The 25000-nt window shown below is 58.7% G+C and overlaps 6 protein-coding genes across 6 annotated transcripts in view; 3 read left to right on the plus strand and 3 right to left on the minus strand.

Annotated features, from left to right (window-relative positions):
- ENH_00038410 (hypothetical protein, conserved) overlaps positions 1 to 1880 on the minus strand; it is a gene marked incomplete at both ends in the record, with an annotated part of 2293 nt that extends 413 nt beyond the window's left edge. Inside the window, 2 exons of the mRNA XM_013580596.1 lie at positions 1 to 1668; positions 1838 to 1880. The exon at positions 1 to 1668 is cut by the window's left edge and continues 413 nt beyond it. Coding sequence (XP_013436050.1) covers positions 1 to 1668; positions 1838 to 1880 — 1711 coding nt within the window. The remainder of the gene's footprint in view (positions 1669 to 1837) is intronic.
- Positions 1881 to 5826: 3946 nt separating this feature from the next.
- Positions 5827 to 10309, plus strand: ENH_00038420 (XPG N-terminal domain containing protein, putative; the record flags this gene model as incomplete). The annotated part of the gene is made up of 5 exons (XM_013580597.1): positions 5827 to 6845; positions 7249 to 7793; positions 8055 to 8536; positions 9271 to 9687; positions 9947 to 10309. The coding sequence occupies 5 exons, from the start codon at positions 5827 to 5829 to the stop codon at positions 10307 to 10309; spliced, it is 2826 nt and encodes a 941-aa protein (XP_013436051.1).
- A 290-nt stretch (positions 10310 to 10599) lies between these two features.
- On the minus strand, positions 10600 to 12921 carry ENH_00038430 (hypothetical protein, conserved; the record flags this gene model as incomplete). Its single annotated transcript, XM_013580598.1, has 4 exons — positions 10600 to 10832; positions 11145 to 11988; positions 12197 to 12474; positions 12843 to 12921. The coding sequence occupies 4 exons, from the start codon at positions 12919 to 12921 to the stop codon at positions 10600 to 10602; spliced, it is 1434 nt and encodes a 477-aa protein (XP_013436052.1).
- Positions 12922 to 16503: 3582 nt separating this feature from the next.
- On the minus strand, positions 16504 to 19699 carry ENH_00053060 (hypothetical protein, conserved; the record flags this gene model as incomplete). Its single annotated transcript, XM_013580599.1, has 2 exons — positions 16504 to 17682; positions 18062 to 19699. 2 exons carry the CDS (start codon positions 19697 to 19699, stop codon positions 16504 to 16506), a joined length of 2817 nt encoding a protein of 938 aa, XP_013436053.1.
- Positions 19700 to 20135: 436 nt separating this feature from the next.
- Positions 20136 to 22739, plus strand: ENH_00038450 (hypothetical protein; the record flags this gene model as incomplete). The annotated part of the gene is made up of 1 exon (XM_013580600.1): positions 20136 to 22739. The coding sequence occupies one exon, from the start codon at positions 20136 to 20138 to the stop codon at positions 22737 to 22739; it is 2604 nt and encodes an 867-aa protein (XP_013436054.1).
- A 352-nt stretch (positions 22740 to 23091) lies between these two features.
- The window catches only part of ENH_00038460 (rRNA biogenesis protein, related), a gene marked incomplete at both ends in the record, with an annotated part of 8550 nt that continues 6641 nt past the window's right edge, over positions 23092 to 25000 (plus strand). Inside the window, 3 exons of the mRNA XM_013580601.1 lie at positions 23092 to 23748; positions 24026 to 24632; positions 24724 to 25000. The exon at positions 24724 to 25000 is cut by the window's right edge and continues 2377 nt beyond it. Coding sequence (XP_013436055.1) covers positions 23092 to 23748; positions 24026 to 24632; positions 24724 to 25000 — 1541 coding nt within the window. The remainder of the gene's footprint in view (positions 23749 to 24025; positions 24633 to 24723) is intronic.

Raw genomic sequence — 25000 nt, forward strand, 5'->3', positions numbered from 1 at the left:
CGTGGGGCCCCTCGGGGGCCCCCGTGGGGGGTTTGGGTTTAGTTGGAATGCCCAAGTCTGCTGCTGCTTTGGCAACAATAGAGAGTTTGACTTCGTAGCTGTTGATGAGCAGCAGCCACTCTTTGAGGACTTTTTGTCTTTCTTGTTCGAGCCAGGGCCTGTGCTGCTGCTGCTGCTGCTGCTGCTGCTGCTGCTGCTGCTGCTGCTGCAGCCCCGCGATCTCCACTGCAGCAAGGGAGGAAGCGCTGGCTGCGTTGCTGGCAGCAAAGTCCAGCTCGAGCTGCTGCAGCTGCTGCTGCAGCTGCTGCGCGGGGCTGCTGCAGCCGGGGGCCCCGGGGGCCCCGGGGGCCCCCGCGCCCCGCAGCGAGCTGCGAGCAGCAGCAGCAGTTGCTGCAACTGCTGCTTCACTTGCTGCTGCTGCTGCTGCTTCAATTGCTGCATAAAGATCTCCATACATTGCGTCAGCTCGCTGCAGCGAGTCGAGGACTTCAGCAGAAAGCTGCGCAGTGTTGCTGTCGCTGGTTTCGATTTCGTTCAGCGCTGTTGCTGTTGCTGCTGCAGCAGCAGCAGCAGCAGCAGCAGCAGCAGCGGCCTCCGCGTCCTCGGGGGCTGCTGCTGCTGCTGCTGCTGCAGCGGCCTCGCCGGCAGCAGCGGCTGCGGGCGCCTCCGCCTCGGCGGGCTCCTCTGCTGCTGCTTCCTCTTCTGCTGCTGCAGCAGCAGCAGCAGCAGCAGCAGCAGGCTCCGGCTCTGCTTCCTCAGCAGCAACTGGGATCTCCAGAGTGACAGCTTCGCTGCTGCTCACCAGCTCCTCACGGGGCGCAACAGCAGGCGTCTCCTCAGCTGCGCCCTGCTGCTGCTGCTGCTCCTGCTGCTGCTGCTGCTCCTGCTGCTGCTGCTGCTGCTCGGGCTCCTCGGGAACAGCGGGCTGCTCCTGCTGCTGCTGGCCCTGCTCCTGCTGCTGCTGCTCCTGCTCCTGCTGCTGCTGCTGGCCCTGCTCCTGCTGCTGCTGCTGCTGGCCCTGCTGCTGCTGCTGCTGGCCCTGCTGCTGCTGCTGCTGTCCCTGCTGCTGCTGCTGCTGTTCCTGCTGCTGCTGCTGGTCCTGCTGCTGCTGCATGGCGTTGAGGGCCTCGAGGAGAGCCTGGGCCTCGTCCATGACCACAACGACAGTTTGGGAGTCTGCTGCAGGGGCGAGCTGGGCCTGCAGCAGGACTTGCTGCAGCGGGCTGCTGCTGCTGCTGCTGCTGCTGCTGCTGCTGTGCTGCTGCGGGGCGAGCAGCTGCTGCAGCCAGCGGGAGAAGGCAGCCCAGGTGTCTTGCATGTCTTGCTGATTCATCTTGGAAACTTCCTGCTGCCGCCTCGATCTCCTTTTTGCTGCTTCTGCTGCTTCTTTCCAAAGAGCCACCAACTCTTGGTAAGAAGCTTGCAGCTTTTCTTTGCTGCTTTGCTGCTGCGCCTTCACCTGTTCCTGCCACAGCAGCAGCCGCGCGTTCGCGGTGGTGCTGGCGGTGGTGGTGGTCGTGCTGCTGCTGCTGCTGCTGCTGCTGCTGCTGCTGCTGCTGGTCAGCGGCACCACCAGAAACGGGTAAAACCCACGCGGAGAGCCCTCCTCTGCAGCAGCAGCTTCTTGCGCTGCTGCCCGCGGGGGCAGGTCCGCAAGGGCGCAGCAGCCTGCAGCAGCAGCAGCAGCAGCAGCAGCAGCAGCAGCGGGGCTAAGGCAGCAGCAGCAGCAGCAGCAGCAGCAGCAGCGGGGCTAAGGCGGCGGCAGCAGCAGCACGGCTACTTTGGGGGGCCCCACGGGAGGCCGGCGCTGGGGTGTACGTACACCCGGGAAACGTACCTGCGAAGGCTGCTGCAGCAAGAAGGACCCTTTTGGAAAGCATTTTGCTGCTGCTGCTGCTGCTGCTTCCTTATTTGCTGCTGGATGTACCTGGGGGGAAAAGCTGCGCCGCGAGGCGAGAACTGCAGAGCCTGTTGGCTCCGGACCTGCTGAGAACCTGAGAGGAAGTGAACCTGAAATGTTTTCTTCTAATGCAGCAGTTTGCTGCTGCTGCTGCAGCAGCTTGCTGCTGCAGCAGCAGCAGCGCGGGCGCGGCCCGCGGGGAGACGCGCGGTGTACGTACACCGCAGCTCCTGCGGTGTCGCGCCGTCCTCAGGCGGCGCTCGCTCGCCTCGCGCTCTCCGGCCGCGCTTTTTTTCGCTCCAAACGCCTTAAATTATCTATTTTTTAATTTGCTTTCTATTTTTTCCTTCTTTTTGCGTTTTTCCCGAAAAAATCCCCGCAAAAACGCGCGCCGGCCGCCCCCCGGCGCCCGCGGGTCACCTGCGCCGCCGGCGCGTCGGCGCTGCGCTGCTGCTGAAATGAAACCCAAAACGAAGCAAAAGACAAACTTTAATTCATTTATTTCGTTCAGTTTTATTCATAAAATAAAAATAAAATACTTTTGTGCGCATTCTTTTTTTCCCGCGGAGTCCGCCGCCGTCTTAGCACGAGGTGTCTAGACACCCGGACCCTCGGCGCTCGCCGCGGCTCCGGACTTCCGCGGATTTTCGCGGAGAAAAGAACCGCCAGAACTTCTTTTTTCTGAAATAATTTATTTAATTGATTTAAATGACAAATAAAAAGCTTAAAATATGCATTTCGCGGTTTTATTGCGCTCCGCTGCGCAGCCCGTTCCCGCAAAGGCCGTCTCGGGCTCTCGCCCGAGACGGCGGCGCTCGCTGCTGCTTCTTTTTGTCCTTTTTGCCATTTTAAATGCCATTTGAAACTAAAAAGGTATTTTAAATCCAAAAAATCCACTTTTGCGAAACTCAGGCAGCCATTTGGGCCCTTTGGGGGCCTGGGCTGCAGCGAAAAGACCCCAAGGAGGAAATTTCACACAAACAGCAGCAAATGCGACGCAGCTGCAGCGCAGCAGCTGCTGCTTGCTGCTGCTTGCTGCTGCTTGCTGCTGCTTGCTGCTGCTTGCTGCTGCTAGTTGCTGCAACCTTCTTCTGTTTGCTGCTGCTGCTGCCAGCTGCCGCCAGCTGCTTCCAGCTGCTGCAGGCTGCTGCTGTGTGCTGCTAGGTGCTGTCAGCAGCTCTTAGTTGCTGCTGTTGGCTGAAGCGCAGCAGCTGCAGCTTGCTGCTGCAGCATGCTGCTGCAGCATGCTGCTGCTGCTAGCTGCTGCAGCATGCTGCTGCTGCTAGCTGCTGCAGCTTGCTGCTGCAGCAAGCTGCCGCAACAAGCTGCTGCTGATTTTTGCTGCTGCAGCCATAAAATGTTCGGAAATTAAAAAATTTATTTTTTGAAAAAATAAATTAAATGCTGTCCCGCTGCTGCTGCTTTTTGCTTCTTCTTTTTTATTTATTTTATTTTATTTTATTTTATTTTATTTTATTTTATTTTATTTTATTTTATTTTATTTTTATTTTTATTTAAATTCTTTTTCTTCTTTTCACTTTTCTTTTGCTTCTTCTTTCCCCTCATTGTGCTTTTCTTTTTTATTTCTTTTCATATTTTTATTAAATTCATTTTTTATTTTTTATTTTATTTTTATTTTTTTAAATCTTTTTCTCTTTCCTCTGTCTCGTAACAATTGCAGTCCAAAAAGGACACTAAAGTACATTAACAGCAGCAGCAGCAGCTGCTGCTGCTGCTGCTGCTGCTGTTGCTGCTGCGCCAGCAGCAGCTGCAACGGCTGCTGTGGCACATTTGAGTGCACTAACGGGCGCTGCAGCAGCTGCTCCAGCTGCAGCAGCTGCAGCAGCCGCAGCAGCTGCTGCAGCTGCAGCAGCAGCAGCTGCAGCAGCAGCTGCAGCAGCTGTGGGGCCCGCAGCACAAGCAGCGTGGGAGCTGCAGCAGGGCTGCATGCACTGCATGCGTTTGGGGCTGTCTTGCTGCTGCTGCAGCAGTTCAAGGGCCCCATTTGCTGCTGCTTGAGGCCTCCTAAGCAGCAGCAAAACAGAAAAATTAAAAACAGCAAAATGGCCCAAAGTGGGGGGCCCCTGGGGGCCCCCCGCTGAGTGGCATTTGGCCCTTAGGCGGCCAAAATAGGGCCCCAGCTACATCTAAGCAGCAGCAGCAGCAGCAGCAGCAGCAGCAGCAGCTGCTGCTGCTGCTGCAGCAGCAGCAGCTGTTTCCCTTAGCTGAGAGGGGCCCCTGGGATTGGGTGGGGCCCCCAGCAAACTCTAGGCGGGACTTTTGCTGCAAGAACTGCTGTGGGGCCCCCTGGGGTTTTGCTGCTGGGGGGCCCCCTGGGGTTTTGCTGCTGTGGGGCCCCCTGGGGTTTGCTGCTGGGGGCCCCCCGGGGTTTTGCTGCTGTGGGGCCCTGGCTGTGTGCGTCTCAGCTAGCTGCAGAGTTGCTGCTGCTGCTGCTGGGGTGGGGCTAGCTGCAGCAGCAGCTGCAGCGCAGCAGCTGCGCGCGGCTGTTGGTGCTGCTGCCAGCAGCAGCCGAGAGCTCCAGCTGCTGCTGCTGCTGCTGCTGCTGCTGCTGCTGCTGCTGCTGCCCAAGAGTTTCAGACTAACTAAAGGATGAATTTGAATTAATTAGCCAATTAAAATTTCGGCGAATTTCAAAGGGAAAGAATAAAGGGCTGCTGCTGCTGCTGCTGCTGCTGCGCAGCGCAGCAGCAGCAGCAGACCCCTCACTGCCCACTGCGTGGGTGCAGCAGACTGCGGCTGCAGCAGAAGCTGCAGCAGCAAAGTGAAATTAAAATTAAAAAATTAATTTAAATTAAAATAATTGTTTTATTATTTGCTGCTGAGGCTGGGGAGCTCGGGGCGCAGCAGCAGCTGCCGTTCCAGCAGCCGCCGCAGCAGCAACGGCAGCCGGAACAGGAGCAGCAGCAGCAGCAGCAGCAGCAGCAGCAGCAGCAGCAGCAGCAGCAGCAGGAGTGGCTGCAGCTTCCAGCGCGTCGATTGACTGGTGCTTCTCGTGGTTAAGGGAAATGAAAGAAATATGTTTTGTTTTCTGTGTTTGTGTTTTTAACTAGTTTTCGCCGGAGTTTTGTTGCTGCTGCAGTTGCTGCTGCAGTTGCTGCTGCTGCTGCTGCTGCTGCTGCTGCAGCAGGTGGTGGTTGCTGGCTTGCGTCGTGAGGGGAGCAGCAAAACCTCTTTTTCTTTTCTTTTATTTATTTAGAAGCAGCGCAGCAGCAGCAGCAAAAGAGTTTGTCTCCATTCCCGGCTAAGTCCGCGGCCGCTGTGGGCGGCGGCTGCTGCTGTCGGTGGGCGTTGCTGCTGCTGCTGCTGCTGCTGCTGCTGCAGTTGCTGCTGCTGCTGCAGCTGCCGCTGCCGCTGGCCTTTTGCTGCCGTTTTTCGCGGCGCTTGTCTCTCCTTTGCGCTGTGTTGCAGCAGCAGCAGCAGCTGCTGCTGCTGCTGCAGCTCCGGGGCGCCAGCAGCAGCCGCGGCGTGTGTCTGTCTCCCGCCGGCGGCGCAGGGTTTAGGGTTTAGGGTTTAGGGTTTAGGGTTTGGGTTTTTTCGGGTTTTTTCTGCTGCCGCGCTGGCGGTCCGGGGTGTACGTACACCTCGAGAAGTGCTGCTGCTGGCCAGCAGCAGCAGCAGCAGCAGCAGCAGCAGCAGCAGCAGCAGAGTTGTGAAGAAGGAGTTCGCAGCAAAGGCGCCTTTCCGGGAGCTGCTTGACTTGCTGCTGCTGCGGAGCTGCGGCGGAGAGCGGCTGCTGCTGCTGCTGCTGCTGCTGCTGCTGTATTGGGGTGTCTCGGGGCGGTTTGAAGCCGGAAAAGGCGGGAATTTCGCGGAAATAAATAAAAATAAATAAAATAAAATAAAATAGAATAAAAATAAATAAAAAGGAAGCAAAAAGGAGCCGAAAGAAGCAAGTTGGAGGCAAGATGCGCGTGCGGCACCTGCACAGCTTCCTGCAGCAGCGGCAGCTGCTGCAGTGCAGCAGCACGGAAGAACTTGTGGGGCGGCGGCTGGGGATCGACGGGGCTTACTTCTTGCGGTGTCTGTCCACCTGCGGGGAGGGTTTGCTGCAGCTGGCGGGGGAGACTCGTGCTGCAGTGGCAGCAGCAGCGCGGCAGCAGCTGCAGCAGCTGCAGCAGCAGCAGATCACGCCGGTCTTCGTCTTCCGCGGCGTCGAGCCGCAGGGCCACCGCCTCTTCATGCAGCAGGAGTCGCAGCGGGAGGTGTGGGAGCGGTACTACAGCGGGGGAGCAGCAGCAGCAGCAGCAGCAGCAGCAGCAGCAGCAGCGAACTGCTGCTGCAGCAGCCCCGCGCCGTCCACGGCGACGGGCCCCAGCACGGCCTCGGGGGGCGCGCCCGCGAGCAGCAACGGCAGCAGCAGCAGCAGCAGCAGCAGCAGCGGGGGGGGCTGCAGCCTGGGGGGCTGCAGCTGCAGCAGCAGCCGCGGCAGCAGCAGCGGCGAACTCGAGAGCTTCCTGCTGCAGCTGCTGCAGCAGGAAGGCCAGGAAGTGCTGCGGGCCCCCTACCTCGCGCTGCCGCAGCTCGCCTACCTGCTGCAGCAGGGCCTCCTCGATGCTGCTGTGGGGCCCCCCTCGCTGCTGCTGTTTGGGGCCCCCAAAGTCATTTGCTGCGTCGACTTTGCGCAAAGTTGCTTCCTGTGGCTGTCTCGGGGGCCCCTGCTGCTGGCCCTCGGGGTGTCTGCTGAGCAGCTGCAAGACGCATGCCTTTTGGCCGGGACGGACTACTGCTTGACTTTTCCCTACTTGAATCTGCAGCAGTTCTGCTGCAGCAGCAGCAGCAGCAGCAGCAGCAGCAGCAGCAGCAGCAGCAGCAGCGGCGGCGGGTTCTCCTTCGGCTCCGCAGTCGAGTTCATCCGCCAGGCACCCATCAGCAGCTACCTGCAGCAGTTCCCCACTGACAACATGCGCGCAGAACACATCGACGGGTCCTGCTGCTGCTGCTGCTGCTCCTGCTGCTCCTGCTGCTCCTGCTGCTCCTGCTGCTCCTGCTGCTGCTGATGCTGCTGATGCTGATGGTGGTGGTGATGTGATGATGTGGCTGCTGCGGGAGGGGGCCGGCGTGCTGCGTGCTGCTGCTCTTGCTGCTGCTGGAGGTGATGGGGGGCTCCTGGCAGTTGTCCTGCTGCTGCTGCTGCTGCTGCTGCTGCTGCTGCTGCTGCTGCTGCTGGGTCTCATTGCGGGTTGCTGCAGCGCGTTGGCTCGTGTCTGCTTTTTGTTGATGTATTCCCATTTGCTGGTTTTGCCTTTCTTCTAATTCTCTCATTTGCTTCTTTTCCAACTCTGCTGCTGCTGCTGCTGCTGCTGCTGCTGCTGCTGCTGCTGCTGCAGGTACTGCGTGGGGAAGTGCCTGCTGGCGCACCCGCTGGTGCTGAAGGAGACGGGCCGCGTGGAGTTCTTTCAGCCGGCGCTGCAGCAGCAGCAGCAGCAAGCAGCAGCAGCAGCAGCAGCAGCAGCAGCGGGAGCAGCAGGGGGCCCCCCCGGGGGAGGCTCTCCGCACTCGCCGCACCCGCCGCCGCAGCAGCAGCAGCAGCTGCAGCAGCAGCTGCAGCAGCAGCGGCTGCTGCTGCCGCCGAAGGACTTCAGCGCGATTGTGGGGCTGCGGCTGCCGCCCGCGGTGTACATACACCTCGCCGAGGGGCTGCTGCCGCGTGCTGCTGCTGCTGCTCTCGCCCAAGGCGAATATAACTTCGAAGCAGCAGCAGTGGATTCTCAAGAACTTGCTGAGGCTTTTGCAGAAACCATTCAGTACAGATGCAAGGCCCTTTGTCAGCCTCCTGCTGCTGCTGCTGCTGCTGCTGCTGCTGTGGCTGCTGCTGCTGCTGCTGCTGCTGCTGCTGCTGCTGCTGATGATGATGATGAGGAGGAGGCGGCCGGTGCTGCTGCTGTTGCTGCTTTGGTTCTGCTGCTGCTGCTGCTGCTGATCCTGGTGCTGCTGCTGCTGCTAGTAATGGTGCTGCTGCTGCTGCTGCTGGGGTTTGCAATGCTGCTGCTGCAGCTGCTGTTGTTCTTGCTGCTGCACAGGACAGTTGCCTGCTGTGCAGATTGCTGCTTTGGCTTGTGGGCTGTTTCCGAGTTTGCAATTTGCTGCTGCTGCTGCTGCTGCTGCTGCTGCTGCTGCTGCTGCTGCTGCTCAGGGCTGATAGCGAAGCACCTGCATGTGACCTTCCAGACGCGGCCCGTGGCCTTCGTGCGCTGCAGCGGGGGAGCAGCAGGAGAAGCAGCAGCAGCAGCAGTTTGTTTGGCCCCCTGCAGCAGCAGCAGCAGCTTGCGGCGGTCCTGGTCCGTGTCTGCTGCTGCTGTTGCTGCTGAGCTGCAGCGGCAGCAGCAAGACACCGTGAGCCTCAAGTTCTGTCTGGAGTGGTTTGCTGCTGCTTCGGAGCAGCAGAAGCAGCAGCTCTGCGGCGCCGCCGACCCCCCCCCCGCAGCAGCAGCAGCAGCAGCAGCAGCAGCAACAGCAGCAGCAGCAGCAGCAGCAGCAGCAGATCTGCAGAATGAACGCAAAGCCCTGCAAGCTGCTGTGCTGCTGCAGCTGCTGGATGCTGCTGGGCTCTTCAGCGAAAGCGGCGGCAGCACTGTCTTTGGCTCCGCTCTTGCTTCTGTGCCTTTTGAGTTTCAGGTTTGTTTAATTAATTAAATTAATTAATTAAATTAATTAAATTAAATAAATTAAATTAAATTAATTAAATTAATTAAATTAATTAAATTAAATTAAATTAATTAATTTAATTAAATTAGTTTAATTAATTTTATTTGCCGAGTTGTTCAGCAGCTCTGTGCGCTCGGCGCTTGCTGCTCGTCGGGTTCAGTGCTGCTGCTGCTGCTGCTGTTGCTGTTGCTGCTGCTGCTGCTGGTCATGCTGCTGTTGCTGCTGCTGCTGCTGCTGCTGCTGCTGGATTTCGACTGCAGTTCGCGTGGCGGGCTTTGAGTTGGAAAAAGGAATATTTGAATTGAATTAAATTAATTTGAATTAAATTAAATTAAAATGAATTTTTATTTTGATTTGAAAGAAATTGAATTGAGGAATTAATTCTCATTTTTAGTTTAAATCGACTCCAGTTGCTGCTGCAGCAGCAGCTGCTGCAGTCTTTTTGCCATTTGCTGCACAGTATTTCATTTAATTTATATTTCAAATAAGACTTTAATAAAAATAATATAATTAAACATAAAATAATATAATTAGACATATTTATTCATTAATTAATATCCCTTTGTTGCTCGTGGCGCTGCTGCGGCGGCTTTGCTGCTGCTGCTGCTGCTGCTGCTGCTGCTGCTGGGCGTTCGCCTCCCCTCCCCCCCGAATCGCCGCCACTCCCGCTGCTGCTGCTGCTGCTGCTGCTGCTGCTGCTGCAGGAAGCAATGTTTATTTGTCTGGAGCTGCTGCGGCTGGGCTTTCTGAGCGGAGATCCTCTGGAGAGTTTGCCGGGGCGTCCCTTCCCTCCGGGTGTACAGACAGCTCTGATGCAGCCATATCCGAGCGAAGCTGCTGCTGCTGCTGCTGCTGCGGGGGGCGCAGCAGCAGCAGCAGCAGCGGGGGGCGGCGCAGCAGCAGCAGCAGCAGCCGGCGCGCGCGACGTGCAGCGCGCGGGGCTGCTGCTGCAGCGCGTGGCCTCGCTGCTGCCGCTGCAGCTGCGGCAGCAGCAACCTTGGCTTGCTGCTGTTTGCATGGATCTTTTGGGATTTAATTGTCTTGTGAATTTAATTCGAAATGCATTTCAAGAACTCACGCAGACTGCCCTCGTCGGCATGCTGCTGCAGCACCCGCACCTAGTGAGCTGCTGCTGCTGCTGCTGCTGCTGCTGTTGCTGTTGCTGTTGCTGTTGCTGCTGCTGCTGCTGCTGCTGCTGGGGTTGCTGCTGCAGCAGTCGTTGCTGCAGCAGGCGCTGCTGCCGGAACTCGAGCTAGGGAGGCTGCTGCGGATTGGTGCTGCTGCCGCTGCTGCTGCTGCTGCTGCGCGCCTCCCCCTGCTGCTGCTGCTGCACGGCTCCCTGTGCTGCTGCTGCTGCTGCTGCTGCTGCTGCTGCTGCAGGCGAAGGTGCTGCCGCGGCCAGGAGACGCAGCGTTTGGATCTTTCTTGCCTTCTTTTGCTGCTAGTGGCTGCTCGCTGGGTTTGGTGTTTCGCTTTTTGCTGCACTACGGGGGGCCCCCAGGTCTTGCTGCTTTCGAGGGGGCTGTTGCTGCTGCTTTTCCTGCTGCTGCAGCGCCGCTGCAGGACCTTTGTGCTGCTGCTGCTCTCTGGGGACACCTTCGAGAAGCAATTCGGGGCCTCAGTCTTGCTGTTGATGTTGCTGAACTTTGGACGGAAGTGCAGCAGGCCGACGCGCTGCTGCAGCAGCAGCTGCAGCACACCGGCCTCTGCACCCACAAGGCCTACACCCATAGGCGCCCCTGAAGCAGCAGCAGCAGCAGCAGCAGCAGCAGCAGCAGCAGCAGCAGCAGCGGCAGCAGGCACGAACTCTAGGGCTTTGGCTTGTCTTGAGACAGGCAGAAGCAAAGAAGCACCAAAGGGGCACTTCGCATTTATCTTTTAACGCAAAACCAAAAACCAAATTTAACGTTTTGTCCCGAGTTGCTGCAGCAACAGCTGCAGCAGCAGCAGCTGCAGCAGCAGCAGCAGCAGCTGCAGCAGCAGCAGCAGCTGCTGCTGCTGCTGCAGCTGCCGCTGCAGCTTGCCGCGGCAGCTCAGAAGCGTGTGAGAGGAGTGTAGAGCAGCGGCAGACAGTCCACTGTGCGCTGCTGCTGCTGCTGCTGCTGTTGCTGCTGCTGCTGCTGCTGCTGTTGCTGCTGCTGCTGCTGCTGCTTTGATATAACAGTGACAGTGCTGGTGTTTGGCCCCTGCAGCTGCTGCAGCAGCTGCTGCGGGTCGTCGGTGTACAGACACAGGCGGTCGAAGCCCTCGGCGAGGTCCACCATGTCTGCAGCAAAAAGGCGAATTTAATTAATTTAATTAATTTAATTAAATTTAATTAATTAAATTAAATTAAATTAAATTAATTTAATTTAATTAAATTAATTAAACCAAAAGACATCAATAATACGCCGAGGTGAGCAGCAGCAGCTTCGGGCTGCTCGAAAGACCGGACTGGCCCCGGCTGCTGCAGCAGCAGCAGCAGAACAGCAGCAGCAGCAAAAGAGCACACGAAGCAGCAGCAGCAGCAGCAGCAGCAAAACAGCGCACACACACACAGCAGCAGCGGCAAAACAGCAGCAGCAGCAGCAGGACGGACCTCGAAGTCCCCCCATCGGTATCAGTTGCTGCCCCTCTCTGCCTCTGCCCCTGGGGGCCCCCTTGGGGGCCCCTGCTGCTGCTGCAGCAGCAGCAGCAGCAGCAGCAGCAGCAGGATGTTCTTGAGAAGCAAAAGAGAATCTGGTTTCGTGTAAACTGCAGGAAACGCCACAAGAGCATTTCATGGGCGAATTGAATCCGCTGCAGCCCTGGGGGCCCCCCTTGGGGGCCCCCCGGGGGGCCCCCAGGGGGGCCCCCCTGGGGGCCCCCAGGGGGGCCCCCCGGGTAGGGGGGCCCCCCTTGTTAAGGGGCCCCTTGGCGAGACTGGTTTGGCTGCTTTTGTCTGCTGCAGCAGTTCTGCTGCTGCTGCTGCTGCTGCTGCTGCCGCTGCTGGGTCTGGAGTCCGCCTTGGGCCGGGCCCGCGCCGCCGCTGCTCCTGCTGCTCCTGCTGCTGCTGCTGCTGCTGCTGCTGCTGCTGCTGCTGCTTTGGGGGCCTTGCAAATGAGGCAGCGGCGGCTGCGGGGGCTGTGGTCTCTGAAGGAGTGGCGGCAGCAGCAGCAAAAGTCTGCAGAGCCCTGGACGGGGACGAAGGCGAACTGGGGGCAGCAGCAGCCAGGCACGCGGCAGGGCACCCGCAGCTGCTGCTGCTGCTGCTGCTGCTGCTGCTGCTGCTGCTGCTGCTGCTGCTGCTGGTATATGTTGTGTTCGCGGAAAGAGTGGCCGCAGAAGCAGCGGCTAAAGGGCCCCACTGTGCGGCAGCGCAGCCCCGAAGTGACGCAAACCCAATAAGCGCAAAGCGGGTCAGCAGCAGCAGCAGCAGCAGCAGCACGCACCTTCTCGTACTCCTGCAGCAGCAGCAGCAGCAGCAGCAGCAGCAGCAGCAGCAGATGCAGGCGGGGAATCCTTTCTATTTCTACACTACTGACATGCGTATATGTGTTGAATATGCATTTAATATTTATTAATGGATTTATTAATTATATTTTTAATTTGCATTAAAAATATATTTTTATTAAGTTTTGCAATTAAAGGACTTTTCAGGTGTACAGACACCTCGGGGGACAAAAGACGATCCCCAGCTGTCGATCCCACGAGGGCGTCGTATTCCAAATAAGCAGCAACGTGGCGAGCTGCTTCTTCCCCCATCTTTGCTGCTGCTGCTGCTGCTGCTGTTGCTGCTGCTGCAGGGGTGGCTGCTGCAGGGGTGGCTGCTGCTGGGGTGGCGTCTGTGGCTTCTGCTGCTGTGGCTGCTGCTACTGTTGCTGCTGCTGCTGCTACTGCTGCTGCTGCTGCTGCTGCTGCTGCTGCAAACAATCCTGCTGCAGCAGACGCTGCAGATTGCAGTGGCACGGTGTCAGGCTGACTTGCCCAGTCTGCTGCTGCTGCTGCTTGCCAGTCAAAAGCTGCTGCTGCTGCTGTTGCTGCTGCTTGCCGTGCTGCTGCCTTCGACGCGGCTGCTACTTTTGCTGCTGCTCAGAGCTTTCCTGCTGCTGCTTAGACTTGTTCTTGCTGGCGTTTGTTCTGCTGCAGCAACAGCTAGCTGCAGCAGCTGCTGCTGCAGTGCTTCCTGTTGCTGCCTGCTGCAGCAGGACTCTCCTCAGCTTCTGCTGCTTCGCTTCCAGTTGGTGCTGCTGCTGCTTGCAGCGCCAAGCACGTCACCCAGGCAACAGCAGCAGCTGCTGCTGCTGCTGCAGCTGACTTCCGCTGCAGCTAGCTGATGCCGTTAACTGCTGCAGTTGCTGCTGCTGCCTTTGTTGCTGCTGCTGCTGCAGTTCCATCTAAAGATTTGCTCTGTCACTTTGGCTTGGGTCTGTGCGGCACACCAGGCCCAGAGTTCACCGCCAAAGGGGCCTCGGCTTGGAGTTAATTTAAATTAAAACCAAATATTAATTTCCAGATTCAAAATAAATAAATAAACTTGAAGGGAAGAGGAGAAAGAAAGAAAACGCGCAGGGGTCACCTCTGCGGTGTATGTACAGCCAGCTGAGGCCTCGGGGCTTTGCGTGCTGCGCTTCAGGAGCCCGTCAAAGGGAAATAAAAGAATTATTTTGATAATAATTAATTAAAAATGAATTAATAGTTCATTTTAAAACCAAATTGACTCAAAAAGCCCAAAATAAATGCAAAGCAAAGATGCCTTCGTTGCACACCGGGGGAGCGCCGCAGCCGCTCTCTTCGGGTGTACATACACCTGAAAACACCTCCTGCAAGCTTTTCGCCAATCAAATCAATTCCCATTTAATTTGTTTTTCAAATTTAAACTCATAAACGAAATTATAAAACTCTTCAGCGAAAGAAATACCGAAAGCCAGCGCCCCGTGCTGCTCCTTGGGCTGTCTGTACACCCCAGAAGACCAGCACCACTCATTGCATGCAGATCTGCACAGAAGTCAAAACTATAAATATAAAACATAATAAATAAAATATAAATATTTATAAATGCTCATTTATAAATGTTTATTTATAAATGCATTCAGATCTTACGCACAAACTTCCCCAAACCTCTGCAGGCGCAGCACCGGGGCCTCTGTGAACTTCTATAGACAGAGCCGCTGTTCATATTATATTTTCGCAGATATTTATTTATATTTGAATAAACATTATTATTTTTCATTTAAACTCAAATATAATTAACAAACTTTGATTTATTTTCAATAAATGTTCGCAAACATCTTTTTAAATCTCCACATTTTGGTGAACTTCATTTCACACAGCCAAAAACTAAATCTTCAACAGTGCGCAGCAGCAGCAGCAGAGCAGCAGCAAACTGCTGCTGCAGCCCCAGGCCCAACGCGCACTGACACAGCTTGCTGCAGCTAGCCACAGGTTGCTGCAGCTAGCCACAGGTTGCTGCAGCTAGCCACAGGTTGCTGCAGCTAGCCACAGGCTGCTGCAGCTAGCCATAAGTTGCTCCAGCTAGCCACAGGTTGCTACAGCTAGCCACAGGTTGCTACAGCTAGTCGCAGCTTGCTGCAGCTTGCTGCAGCTTGCTGCAGCTAAGCGGAGAAGGCGACAGCTAGCTGCAGCTAGCTAGCAGCTAGCTGCAGTTGAGCCCAAATAGCTGCGGCTAGCCACAGCTAGCCACAGCCAGCTACTCTGGGCCGCAGCTCGGTGCAGCGACTCGCAGCAGCTAGCTGCAGCTAGCCACAGCTAGCCACAATTAGCCACAGCTAACTGCAGCTAGCCACAGCTAGCCACAATCAGCCACAGCTAGCCACAGCTAACCGCAGCTAGCCACAGCTAGCCGCAGCTAGCCACAGCTAGCCACAGCTAGCCACAGCTAGCCACAGCTAGCCACAGCTGGTTTCCAAAAGCCCCCGCGGCTGCGGCGCTGCCCCGCCTCAGCGTCTTCGCTGCCTGTTCTTGTCTTGCTGCGGAAGGTCCAAGCTGCAGCAACAGCAACAGCAGCAGCAGCAGCAGCAGCAGCAGCAATGGGAAGCTTACAATGCGTGGCACGCATGTGAAACCTAGAGACTGCCTAAAGTTTTGGACGGGGTCAGCAGCAGCAGCAGCAGCAGCAGCAGCAGCAGCAGCAGCAACAACAACACCAACAACAACAGACAGGACGAGGCAGCTAAGCTTTCATGCTTCATCCTGCTGCAGTGTTTCCCGTAGCTGCTGCAGCAGTTACCCTTCCGCGAACTTCCTGTATTGCTGCTGCTGCTGCTGCTGCTGCTGCTGCTGCTGTTGCTGGTGTCGGCGCGTCTTTGAGTTGGGCTCTTTCTGCTGCTTCTCTTTCGCTGCTCCACTGCTGCTGCTGCTGCGGCTGCTGCTGCAGCTGCTGCTGCTGCTGCGGCTGCGGTTGCCAGTTGCGCTTTCCCTGTTCCTGTGGTGGTTCGTGCTGCAGTGCAAGACCAGCAGCAGCAGCAGCAGCAGCAGCAGCAGCAGCAGAGGAGTGAAACGCTTCATAAAGAAGGCATGCGAACATAAGCAGCAACAGACGAAGACAGCAGCAGACAGGCCAGCAGCAGCAGCAGCAGCAGCAACAGCAGCAGAAGCAGTGCCAGCAGCAAAAGGCAAAGACGCAAACGGCTGAAGCAGCCACAGAAGCAGCAGCAGAACAGCAGCGCAGCAGCAACTAAGAAAGCCTGCTGTCTCTGCTGCTGCAGTGTACGTACACCTCAGTCTCCCGCAGCACACAGGGGCTGCTCTCGTCTTCCATCCAGATGTTTGCTGCTGGAGGCTCTGCTGCTGCTGCTGCTGCTGCTGCTGCTGTGTCCTCTGCTGCTGCTGCCCAGACGCTGTAGCGCCCTCCCCCAGGCCCGTCTTTGAGAGCAGCAGCAAGCAGCCGCAGCACGCGAGCTGAGTCTGCTGCTGCTGCTGCTGTTGCTGCTGCTGGCGGCGTTGCTGCTGTTGCTGCTGCTGCTGCTGCTGCTGTAGGTTGCTGCTGCTGCTGCTGTCCTTTACTTCCCTCTCGTGTGTCACCTTGGCAGGGACTCCGTAGTCGCCTCTTGCTGCTGCTGCTGCTGCTGCTGCTGCTGCTGCTGGAGTTGCTGCTGTTCTTTTCTGCAGCTGCGTCAAGGCCAGAAAGCCGATCTCCCAAAGCAGCGAGTCGTCTTTCTGCTGCTGCTGCTGCTGCTGCTGCGGCTGCTGCTGCTGCAATATCATCCTGCGGTGCCTCTTCACCTTGCTGCGGCTCCTCCGAAGAAAAAAAACCTTCCGGATGCTGCTGCTGCTGCTGCTGCTGCTGCTGCTGCTGGCGTTCAAGCAGCGTTGCTGCTGCTGTCGGAGTCGGAATATGCGCGCTTACCGATGCTGCATCCGGATCTGCTGCTGCAGCTGCCTCTACTGGTGCCGCTGCCTCTGCTGCTGCTGCTGCTGCTGCTGCCTCTGCTGCTGCTGCTGCCTCTGCTGCTGCGGCGGCTTCTGCCGTGTGCCGCACTGCTGCAGGAAGCTGCTCCTCCAGTTGCAGGCGCCTCTGAGAGCAGCAGCAGCAGCAGCAGCAGCAGCAGCAAAACTATGTTTTGGACTGAGAGGCAGCAATAGTAGCAGCAGCAACAAAAGCAACAGCAGCAGCGATAGCAGCAACAGCAGCAAAAGCAGGGCGGTTTGCAACAGCAGAAAGGCAAGCACCGGCTAGCTAGTTAGCTGGCTAGCTATCTAGCTAGCTAGCTAGACAAATAGCTAGCCAGCTAGCTAGCCACCCAGCTAGCTAGCCACCCGGCTAGCTAGCCACCCAGCTAGCTAGCTACCCAGCTAGTTAGCTTTGTCTGCATAAACAGCTGGACGGTCCGCTAGCTAGCTAGTTAGCTGCTGCTCACTAACGAACTAGCTAGCTGGCCCATTACTTAGCTAGCTGGCTAGCTGGCTAGCTAGCTAGCTGGCTAGCTAGCTAGCTAGCTGGCTAGCTGACTGCCTAGCTAGCTAGCTAGCAGGCTCACTGCAAGACTGATCAGCTGATTGGCCTCCGCTGCAGTAAGCGGCAGCAGCAAAGGGGCCGCCAAACTGCCCTCAGTGTCCGCCGCACTGCTGCTGCTGCTGCTGCTGCTGCTGCTGCTGCTGCGCCGGCGGCGCTGCCGCTGCTGCTGTCGGTCAACTGCTGCTTGTAGAGACCGCATCAAGAGGTTTCCAAAGAACATCAGCAGCTGCGGCTGCAGCTCTGGCCTGCTGCTGCTGCTGCTGTCGCTGCGTGACACGCGCTGCTGCTGCTGCTGCTGCTGCTGCTGCAGCAGCTGCTGCTGCTGCTGGAACTTCACGGCAGGACGGAGCACTTCTATGCTCCGCAGCATCCGCAGCACATCTCGAGGGGAGCAGCGCCAGCATTCCGGCATTGCTGCAGCAACTGCAGCAGCAGCAAAAGCGGTAATGTCCTCAACTGCGCTCTTGTCTGCTGCTGCTGCTGCTGCTGCTGCTGCTGGCTGCTGCAGCACCTCATTCGCCTGCAGCAATTCAGCTGCTGCCAGTAGAAGTTGCGACAGAGCCTTTGTCGACAGCCGCTGCAGTTGCAGCTGAAGCGGCTGCTGCTGCTGCTGCTGCTGCTGATGCGTTTGCTGCTGCTGCTGCTGCTGCTGCTGCTGCCGGGTTTGCGCTGCTGCAGACTCATCACCGGATCTGTTAAGGAGGCAACGCAGCAGCAGCAACTCAGTTTCAAAAAGAGGTACTCCAAACCCTTGAGATGCAGCAGCAGCAAACCGACGGGGCAGAGCTGCTGCTGCTGCTGCAGCTGATGTTGCTGCTGCTGCAGCGGGAGAAGCAAACCGCCGGCGCCTTCCGCTTCTGAAGCCCCCCTGTTTCCCTTCCACCACTTTGCTGCTGCTGCTGCTGCTGCTGCTGCAGTTGCTGTGAGCTGCTGCAGCAAGGAGCGCGGGGCCAGCATCACTGCCCGCCGCATTCACGTCTCCTGCGTCTCCAGCTGCTGCTGCTGCTGCTGCTGCTGCTGCTGCGGGTGCAGGTGCTGCAGCATCAGCAGCAGCAAGAATTGCGAGCCAAAGAGAACCATCACTGCAGCAGCAGCATGCCTCCGTCGCAGCCGCATGAGCAGCAGCAGGAAGGGCAGCAAAGCTGCAGCAAACTACCTTTAACGGCTTCCACAGGTCCACCTGGCAGCAGCAGCAGCAGCAGCAGCAGCAGCAGCAGCAGCGAGACACAACAGGAGGAACACAGGATTTAGCTTGCTGCAGGGCAATTCAGGTGAACGCGGCGTGCAGCACCATTCGCAGCAGCAGCAGCAGCAGCAGCAGCAGCAGCAGCAGGTCGCAATCAGGAAAGCAGCAGCAGCAGTAGTAAGCTACAATCAGCAGCAGCAGCAGCAGCAGCAGCAGCAAACGCACTCAACACTAGCAGATCAACAGCAGCAGCAGCAGAGGCAGCAGGAAGGGCAGCGCCAGCAACGCAACCAAATCGAACAGCAGCAGCAGCAGCAGCAACACGGCAGCAGCAGCAGCAACAGCAGCAGCAGCAATAGCAGCAGCAGCCTACTTGTGCTTTTGTTGCTTCTCTAAAAGTAAGGGCCACAAGACGATATGTCTCCGCGAGGTCCCACGTCTCAGTGCTGCTGCTGCTGCTGCTGCTGCTGCTGCTGTTGCTGCAGCTGCTGCTGCCGTTGCTGCTGCTGCTACCTTCGGGAACCTCGTCCCCTGAATGCTGCTGCTGCTTCGGCTGCTGCTGCAGCAGCTGCTGCTGCAGCTGCTGCACCGCTGCTGAGCTGCAGGCAGCAGCAAGGAAGCGATGCTGCAGGGCAAGAAGCGCTGCAGCAGCCTCAGCAGCAGCAGCAGCAAGGCTGTGGCTCTCTGCTACGCTGCTGCAGAGGCTGTCGCTGCTGCTGCTGCTGCTGCTGCTGCTGCTGTGGGGCCCCGACAGGAAGACTCCAATGATGCGGGCCAGTCGTGCAGGCAGCTGCTGCAGCAGCTTCAGCTGCTGCGGTGCTGCAGCAGCAACTGCAGATGTTTGCTGCTCCGCTGCTGTGAACTGCTGCAGCGCTGCTGCTGCTGCTGCAGCAACACTGCGCTCTGCTGCTGCTGCCTCTGCAGCAGCAAAAGGGAGCCCTTGCAGCGCGTCCAGCAGGCAGCAGACAGCTGCGGCTCGGCGGTGCAGCAGCTCAATAACTTGTGGCGGGTTCTGCTGCAGCAGCAGCAGTTGCTGCTGCTGCTGCTGCTGCTGCTGCTGCTGCTGCTGCTGGGCAAACTGCAGCGCAGTGTTACCAATGAACCCCCGCAATTGCTTCTCAAAGAGCTGCAGCTGCAGCAGCTGCTGCTGCAGCATGCTGATCTGCCGCCTTGCAAGCTTTTCCCGTGACTTACAATGCTGCTGCTGCTGCTGCTGCTGCTGCTGCTGCTGCTGCTGCTGCTCGATGTCCCGCTGGCACTGCTGCAGCGCCGCACGCCGGTTGCTGCAGAGGGCTGACAAAACAGCAGCAGCAGCACTTAGCTGCTCCACAGGAAGAGCAGCAGCAGCGCGCTGCAGCAGCGGCAGCAGCTGCTGCAGCAGCTCTACTGAGGAGCATCGCAGCAGCAGCAGCTGCTGCAGGAACTGCAGCAGCGCAGCAGGAGGCAGAGAAGGCAGTCGTGCTGCTTGCTGCTGCAGCAGCTGCAGCTGCCGCTGGTGCTCATCTGGGCAATCCACGCTGACACTGCTGCAACTGCTGCTGCTGCTGCTGCTGCTGCTGCTGCTGCTGTTGCTGCTGCTGTGACTACTGGCGCTGCTGCTAACGGCCCTCGCTTGTTGCAGCAGCGGCGTTGTCTTCCGCAATCCTGCTGCTGCTGCTGCTGCTGCTGCTGCTGCCGGTGCTGCTGCAGAGCAACTCCAGAAGCAAACAGCAGCAGCAGCGTGAGCAAAAGGCAGCCCAGCGGCTCGCGCTCCTTCCGGCCGCAGTTGTGCTGCTGCTGCTGCTGCTGCTGCTGCTGCTGCTGCGCTACATCTCCTTTGAATCGGTATGTGACCAGAACAGTAGAATATTGGTGATGCAGTTACTCCTGCATCTGCAGCAGCAGCAGCAGCAGCAGCTGCTGCTGCTGCTGCTGCTGCTGCTGGTTTGTTTATCTGTGCTAAGCTGCAACGCAGAATGCCTCGAGCAGCAGCAGCAGCAGCAACAACTGCAGCAGCTGCGGCACTATCCATTTGCTGCTTGGCCCCCGCTGCTGCTGCGCCATTCGTCACCAGAGGAGCAGCTGCAGTTGCTGTTGTTGCAGTTGCTGCTGCTGCTGCTGCTGCTGCTGCAGAAGCAGCAGCATCTCCACAGTGTGTGTTCTTAAGGATATAAATAAATAAGAAATTTGAGAGCCCAGGGCCCCGTAGATCTAGGGCCGTGAGCTGCTTCGATGCTGCTGCTGCTGCTGCTGCTGCTGCCGAACCGCTAGCAGCAGCATCACTAGCAGCAGCAGCAGCAGCAGCTGCTGCTGCTGCTGCGAGGCCGCTATATAATATTTTATAGTTTAGAGTCAGTGCTGCCTTATTTGAAGTTTGTGTGTTTGGCTGCTAGGTGATACGAGGCTGGGGCTTAAGGAGGCGCAGCAGCAGCAGCAAGCGCTGCTGCTGCTGCTGTTGCTGCTGCTGCATGCAGCCAGGGCAGCAGCAGCAGCGGCTGCTGTGGGGCCGTGGGGCCCCACAAGTGCTCACAAATTTGGGCTCTAGGCCTTTCTACAGGTTTAATTTTCTTTTAATTGGAAGCTGCAGCAGCGGAAGACGCAGCAGCAGCAGCTTCGGCAGAAGGATCTTTGCAGCAGCAGCAGCAGCAGCAGCAGCAGCAGCAAGGGCTTCGGCAGCGGCCGCGACCTTCCTTGGGCCTTCTTACCCTCGTGCTGCTGCTAGTCGTCAGGGGCAGCAGCAGCAGCAGCAACGGCGAGCAGCTTCAGTGCAGCAGGAGCAGCAGCAGGGGCAGCTGCTGCTGCAGCTGCAGCAACTGCAGCAACTGCAGCAGGTCTCCGGCTTCAGCAGCATGGAAGGATACACGGGGGGAGACTTCCCCCGAGCTGCTCCTGCGCGCAAGCAGCAGCAGCAGCAGCAGCAGCAGCAGCGCGGGGGGTCGAAGCAGCGGGGGAGCAGCGCGAGGGGCAGCGGCAGCAGCAAGAGCAGCAGCAGCAAGAGCAGCAGCAGCAGCAACAACAGCAAAAACCCAAACGAATTCCAGCTGTCCTTTCCGTTCCTGCAGTCAGCTTCTGGCGCAGCAGCAGAGCAGCAGCAGCAGCAGCAGGACGAAGCAGCCTTTGCTGCAGCAGCAAACAATGAGGACTCAGCAGCAGCAGCAGCAGCAGCAGCTTTCAAAGCCCCCCTAAAAAAAGGCGCGCTGCTGCTGGGCATTGTTGCTGAAGTCCACACGACGCAGCTGCTGCTGCAGCTGCCTTACGGGCTAGTGGGCTACGTGCACAGCAGCCACACTTTGGAGCAGCAGCAGCAGCAGCAGCAGCAGCAGCAGCAGCAGCAGCAGCGGAAAGGGAAGGGCCAGCAGCAGAAGCAGCAGGGGCAGCCCGAGACGGCCTATGAGCAGCAGCTGCTGCAGCGCTTCTTCGTGGGGCAGCTGCTGCCCTGCGTGGTTATTGGCACGCCGGACAGCAGCAGCAGCAGCAGCAGCAGCAGCAGCAGCAGCAGCGGGGCCTACGAGCTGTCGCTGCGGCCGTCGCTGTGCAACGCAGGGCTCGCGCTGCAGCTGCTGCAGCAGGGAATGCTGCTTCCAGCAAGTGTTGCTTCAGTTGAGGAGCACGGTTTGCTGCTGAGCTTCGGGCTGCAGCAACAAGGCAGCAGCAGCAGCAGCAGCAGCACCCGCGCCTTCCTTCCGCTGCAGCAGCAGCAGCTGCTGCTGCAGCAGCACAACCTGCTGCTGCTGCCGGGGGCGGTCTTCCCTGTGCTGCTTCAGGAGGTAAATGCTGCGTCCAATACCATCATTTGCGCAGCAGCAGCAGAGCCGCTAGCAGCAGCAGCAGCAGCAGGAGCAGCAGCAGCAGCAGCAGCTTCTGCAACGCCGCTGCTGTCGCCCTTGGGGCTGCAGCAGCAGCTCTCGTGGGACAGCCTGAGGCCTGGGCTGCTGCTGGAGTGCCGCGTGCTGCGGCCTCTGCTGCGCGCCGCAGCAGCAGCAGCAGCAAAGAAGAAGAAGAGCAGCAGCAGCAGCAGCAGCAGCAGCAAAAGGGAAACAGCAGCAGCAGAACTGCCCCACATGCAGGGCCTAGAGCTGAAGTGCCTCAGCAGCGTCACTGCGGTGGTGCTGCACCCCCACGTGGCTCACCCCGCGCTGCTGCAGCAGCAGCAGCAGCAGCAGCAGCAGTTGCTGCTGGCGGCCAGCAGCAAGAAGGGCAAGCAGAAAGGCGGCGAGCAGCAGCAGGAGGAAGCCAGCAGCAGCGCCTGCAGCAACGACAGCAGCAGCAGCAGCAGCAGCAGCAGCGGTGCAGCAACGGAGCAGCAGCTGCAGCAGCAATTCGACGCGTGGCTGCTGCAGCTGCTGCAGCTGCAGCAGCACAGAGTGTATGGACGCGTTGTTGCTGTGCTGCCGCAGCAGCGAACTCTCTTCGTGTCTTTGCTGCCCCACATTGTGGGGTGGCAGCAGCAGCAGCTGCTGCAGCTGCTGCCGCCCCACTTGCTGCTGCCGGGCACCAGAGTTAAGGCCCCGCTCGCAGTCCTCAGAAACAGCAGCAGCAGCAGCAGCAGCAGCGAAGCAGCAAACTGTGAGGGGCAGCGGGCGCTGCTGCCTTTGCACAAGCTGCAGCAGCAGCTGCTGCTGCAGAATGCCAGCACTGACGGCGACGAGGCTGCTGCTGAAGCCGACAGCAGCAGCAGCAGCAGCAGCAGCAGCAGCAGCAGCAGCAGCAGCGCTGCGCAGTTCGCGGTGGTGCGCATCCCGCCGGCTCTGGACGTGGCCGCCGGCAGCAGCAGCAGCAGCAAACGGAAGCGGGAGCAGCAGCAGCAGCAGCAGCAGCAGCACATAAGCCGCTGCCGGCTGCTGTTTGTCCACTGGCTAGACTTAGAAGTTGTTGCTGCTGCTGCTGCTGCGCTGCTGTCCGAAGGCCTGGTTTCCCCAGTGGAGGCGCAGCCAGGAGCAGCAATTTTGGGCACTGTTATAAGAGCAGTGAGAAGCAGCAGCAGCAGCAGCAGCAGCAGCAGCAGACTCCGGCAGCAGCAGCAGCAGCGGCAGACCGTCGAGCAGCAGCCTGCGGGAGTCGTTGTGCGGTGAGTCGTCAGCTCCAGGCTGGCTTTTTGCTGCTGCTGCTGCTGCTGCTGCTGCTGCTGCTGCTGCTGCTGCTTGTGCTGCAGCTCCTGCTGCTGCTGCAGCTCCTGCTCCTGCTGCTACCCCCGCTGCTGCTGCTGTTGCTGCTGCTTGTGCTGCAGCTCTTGCTGCTTCAGTTGCTTTTAGCTTCCAGATCTATCTGGAGCCCAGGTATTCATGTGGATTTTGCTGCTGCTGCTGCTGCTGCTGCTGCTGCTGCTGCAGGGTGTCTTCTTCTGTGAGGGGCTGGCTGCCGCTTTGCTGCTTCAGCGATGTGCCGCTGCAGCAGCTGCCACCAGATGCAGCAGCAGGAGCCACAATGAGTGTCCGCGTGCTGCGGCGGTTTTGCTGCAGCAGCTGCGACTTTTTGGAGTCGTCTGCTGCTGCTGCTGCTGCTGTTCTTCGGGGCTGCTGCAGCAGCACCGGCAGCAGCAGCAGCCACGTCTCTGCGCCCGCCACTCACAGGCCTTGCCAGTACCCAATCAGCAGCAGCAGCAGCAGCAGCAGCAGCAGCAGCAGCAGCAGCACGTTTTCTGTGTTTGAAAGGGGCATGCTTGCTGCTGCTCTCATGGGCATGGGTGGGGGGGGCGGCGGCCGTTTGCTGCTGACGAAGCGAAAGTTGCTGCTGAAGCTGCAGTCTCCTTTGCTGCCGCGGCTGCTGCAGCCGTCTGCTGCTGCTGCTGCTGCTGCTGCTGCTGCAGCAGCAGCAGGCGCAGCAGCGCAGCAGGAAAGGAGGCAGCACGAAGTGCAGCCAGTAATTGAGAAAGGCCGAATTCTTCTTGGCTACGTCAGCGAGTTGCGCTTGCTGCCTCGCAAACAGCAGCAGCAGCAAAAGCAGCAGCAGCAGCAGCAGCAGCAGCAGCAGCAGCAGGTGGTGCTGCGGTTCTTCGGCCCCTTCAAAGCCAAACTGTCCGAGGCGGACATTCAAGCAGCAGAAGAGAGTGGCAAAGAGTTCACACTAGGTACCCTTGTCAAGGTAAGCAAGCAGCAGCAGCAGCTGCTGCAGCAGCAGCAACAGCAGCAGCAAAAGCAGCAGCAGCAGCAACAGCAACAGCAGCAGCAGCAGCAATAGCAGTAGCAGTAGCAGCAGTAGCCGGAATAGCAGCAGCAGAAAGAAGGCATTGCTAGATGAGCTTCGCTCTGGAGCGTAAAGACACGAAACTCTTTACAGCCATCCTTGCATTTGCTGCTGCTGCTGTTGCTGCTGCTGCTGCTGCTGCTGCTGCTGCTGCTGTTTCTGGTTGCCTGCGCAGGTGGTGGTGACGGCGGTGAATATGTCCCGCGGCACCTTCGAGGTCTCCACTGACCTGAGTGCAGCAGCAGCAGCAGCAGCAACAGCAAAAACAGCAGCAGCAGCAGCAAATGGCCGCAGCAGCAGCCAGCCCAAGACTCTTGCTGTTGGGGCTGTGGTGTCTGGCGAGGAGGCGCGAGTGGTGTCTGTACACGAGAACGGCGTGCTGCTGCTGCTGCCGAACTGCCGCAGGGCGGTCTCCAAGCAGCAGCAGGAGCAGCAGCAGGAGCAGCAGCAGCAGCAGCAGCAGCAGCAGCAGCAGCAGAAAGGCGTGCTGGGCTTTGTGCCGACGCTGCATCTTGCAGACGAGGTTTCTGTCGCTGCGGCCCTCCAGAAGTACCTCAAGGTAGTCTGCTGCTGTTCGTGCTGCTGCTGCTGCTGCTGCTGGTTCCTGCTACTGCTGCTGCTGCTGCTTGTCTTGCTGCTGCAGCCAAATGCTGCTGCTGCTGCTGCGGGTCTCGCTGCAGGTGGGCGCTGCGCTGCCCTTCGAGGGCGTCGTTCTTGCTGCTGCTTTTGCGGTGACTTTGGGCGAGACGCAACGGTCTGCTGCTGCTGCTGCTGCGTTTGCCGTCTGCTGCTGCTGCTGCTGCTGCGGTGAGCATGTGCCGTCCACTCCTGCTGCCTGTTCGTGTGCTGCTGCTTTCTGCTGCCTGGCTGCAGCCTCGTCCCGCCTGTCCGTGCGCAGCAGCAGCAGCAGCAGCAGCAGCAGCAGCAGCAGCAGCGGGAGTTACGGGGCGTCGCGGTACTTCGCGCGGAACAGCAGCGAGCTGCAGCGCGTGCATGCAGCAGCAGGGCAGCAGAGTCTGCTGCTGTGGGGCTACGTAAGACAAGCAGCAAACTTCGGAGTCTTTGTTTGTCTTGGGGCTTTGCATGCGCAAGCTGTTAGTCCTTTTCGGCACTTAGCAGCAGACTTCGTGTCTTCGCAGCAGCAGCTGGC

This window comes from Eimeria necatrix, genomic scaffold, assembly GCF_000499385.1.
Source record: "Eimeria necatrix Houghton genomic scaffold, Enh_scaff280, whole genome shotgun sequence".
Lineage (NCBI taxonomy): Eukaryota > Apicomplexa > Conoidasida > Eucoccidiorida > Eimeriidae > Eimeria > Eimeria necatrix.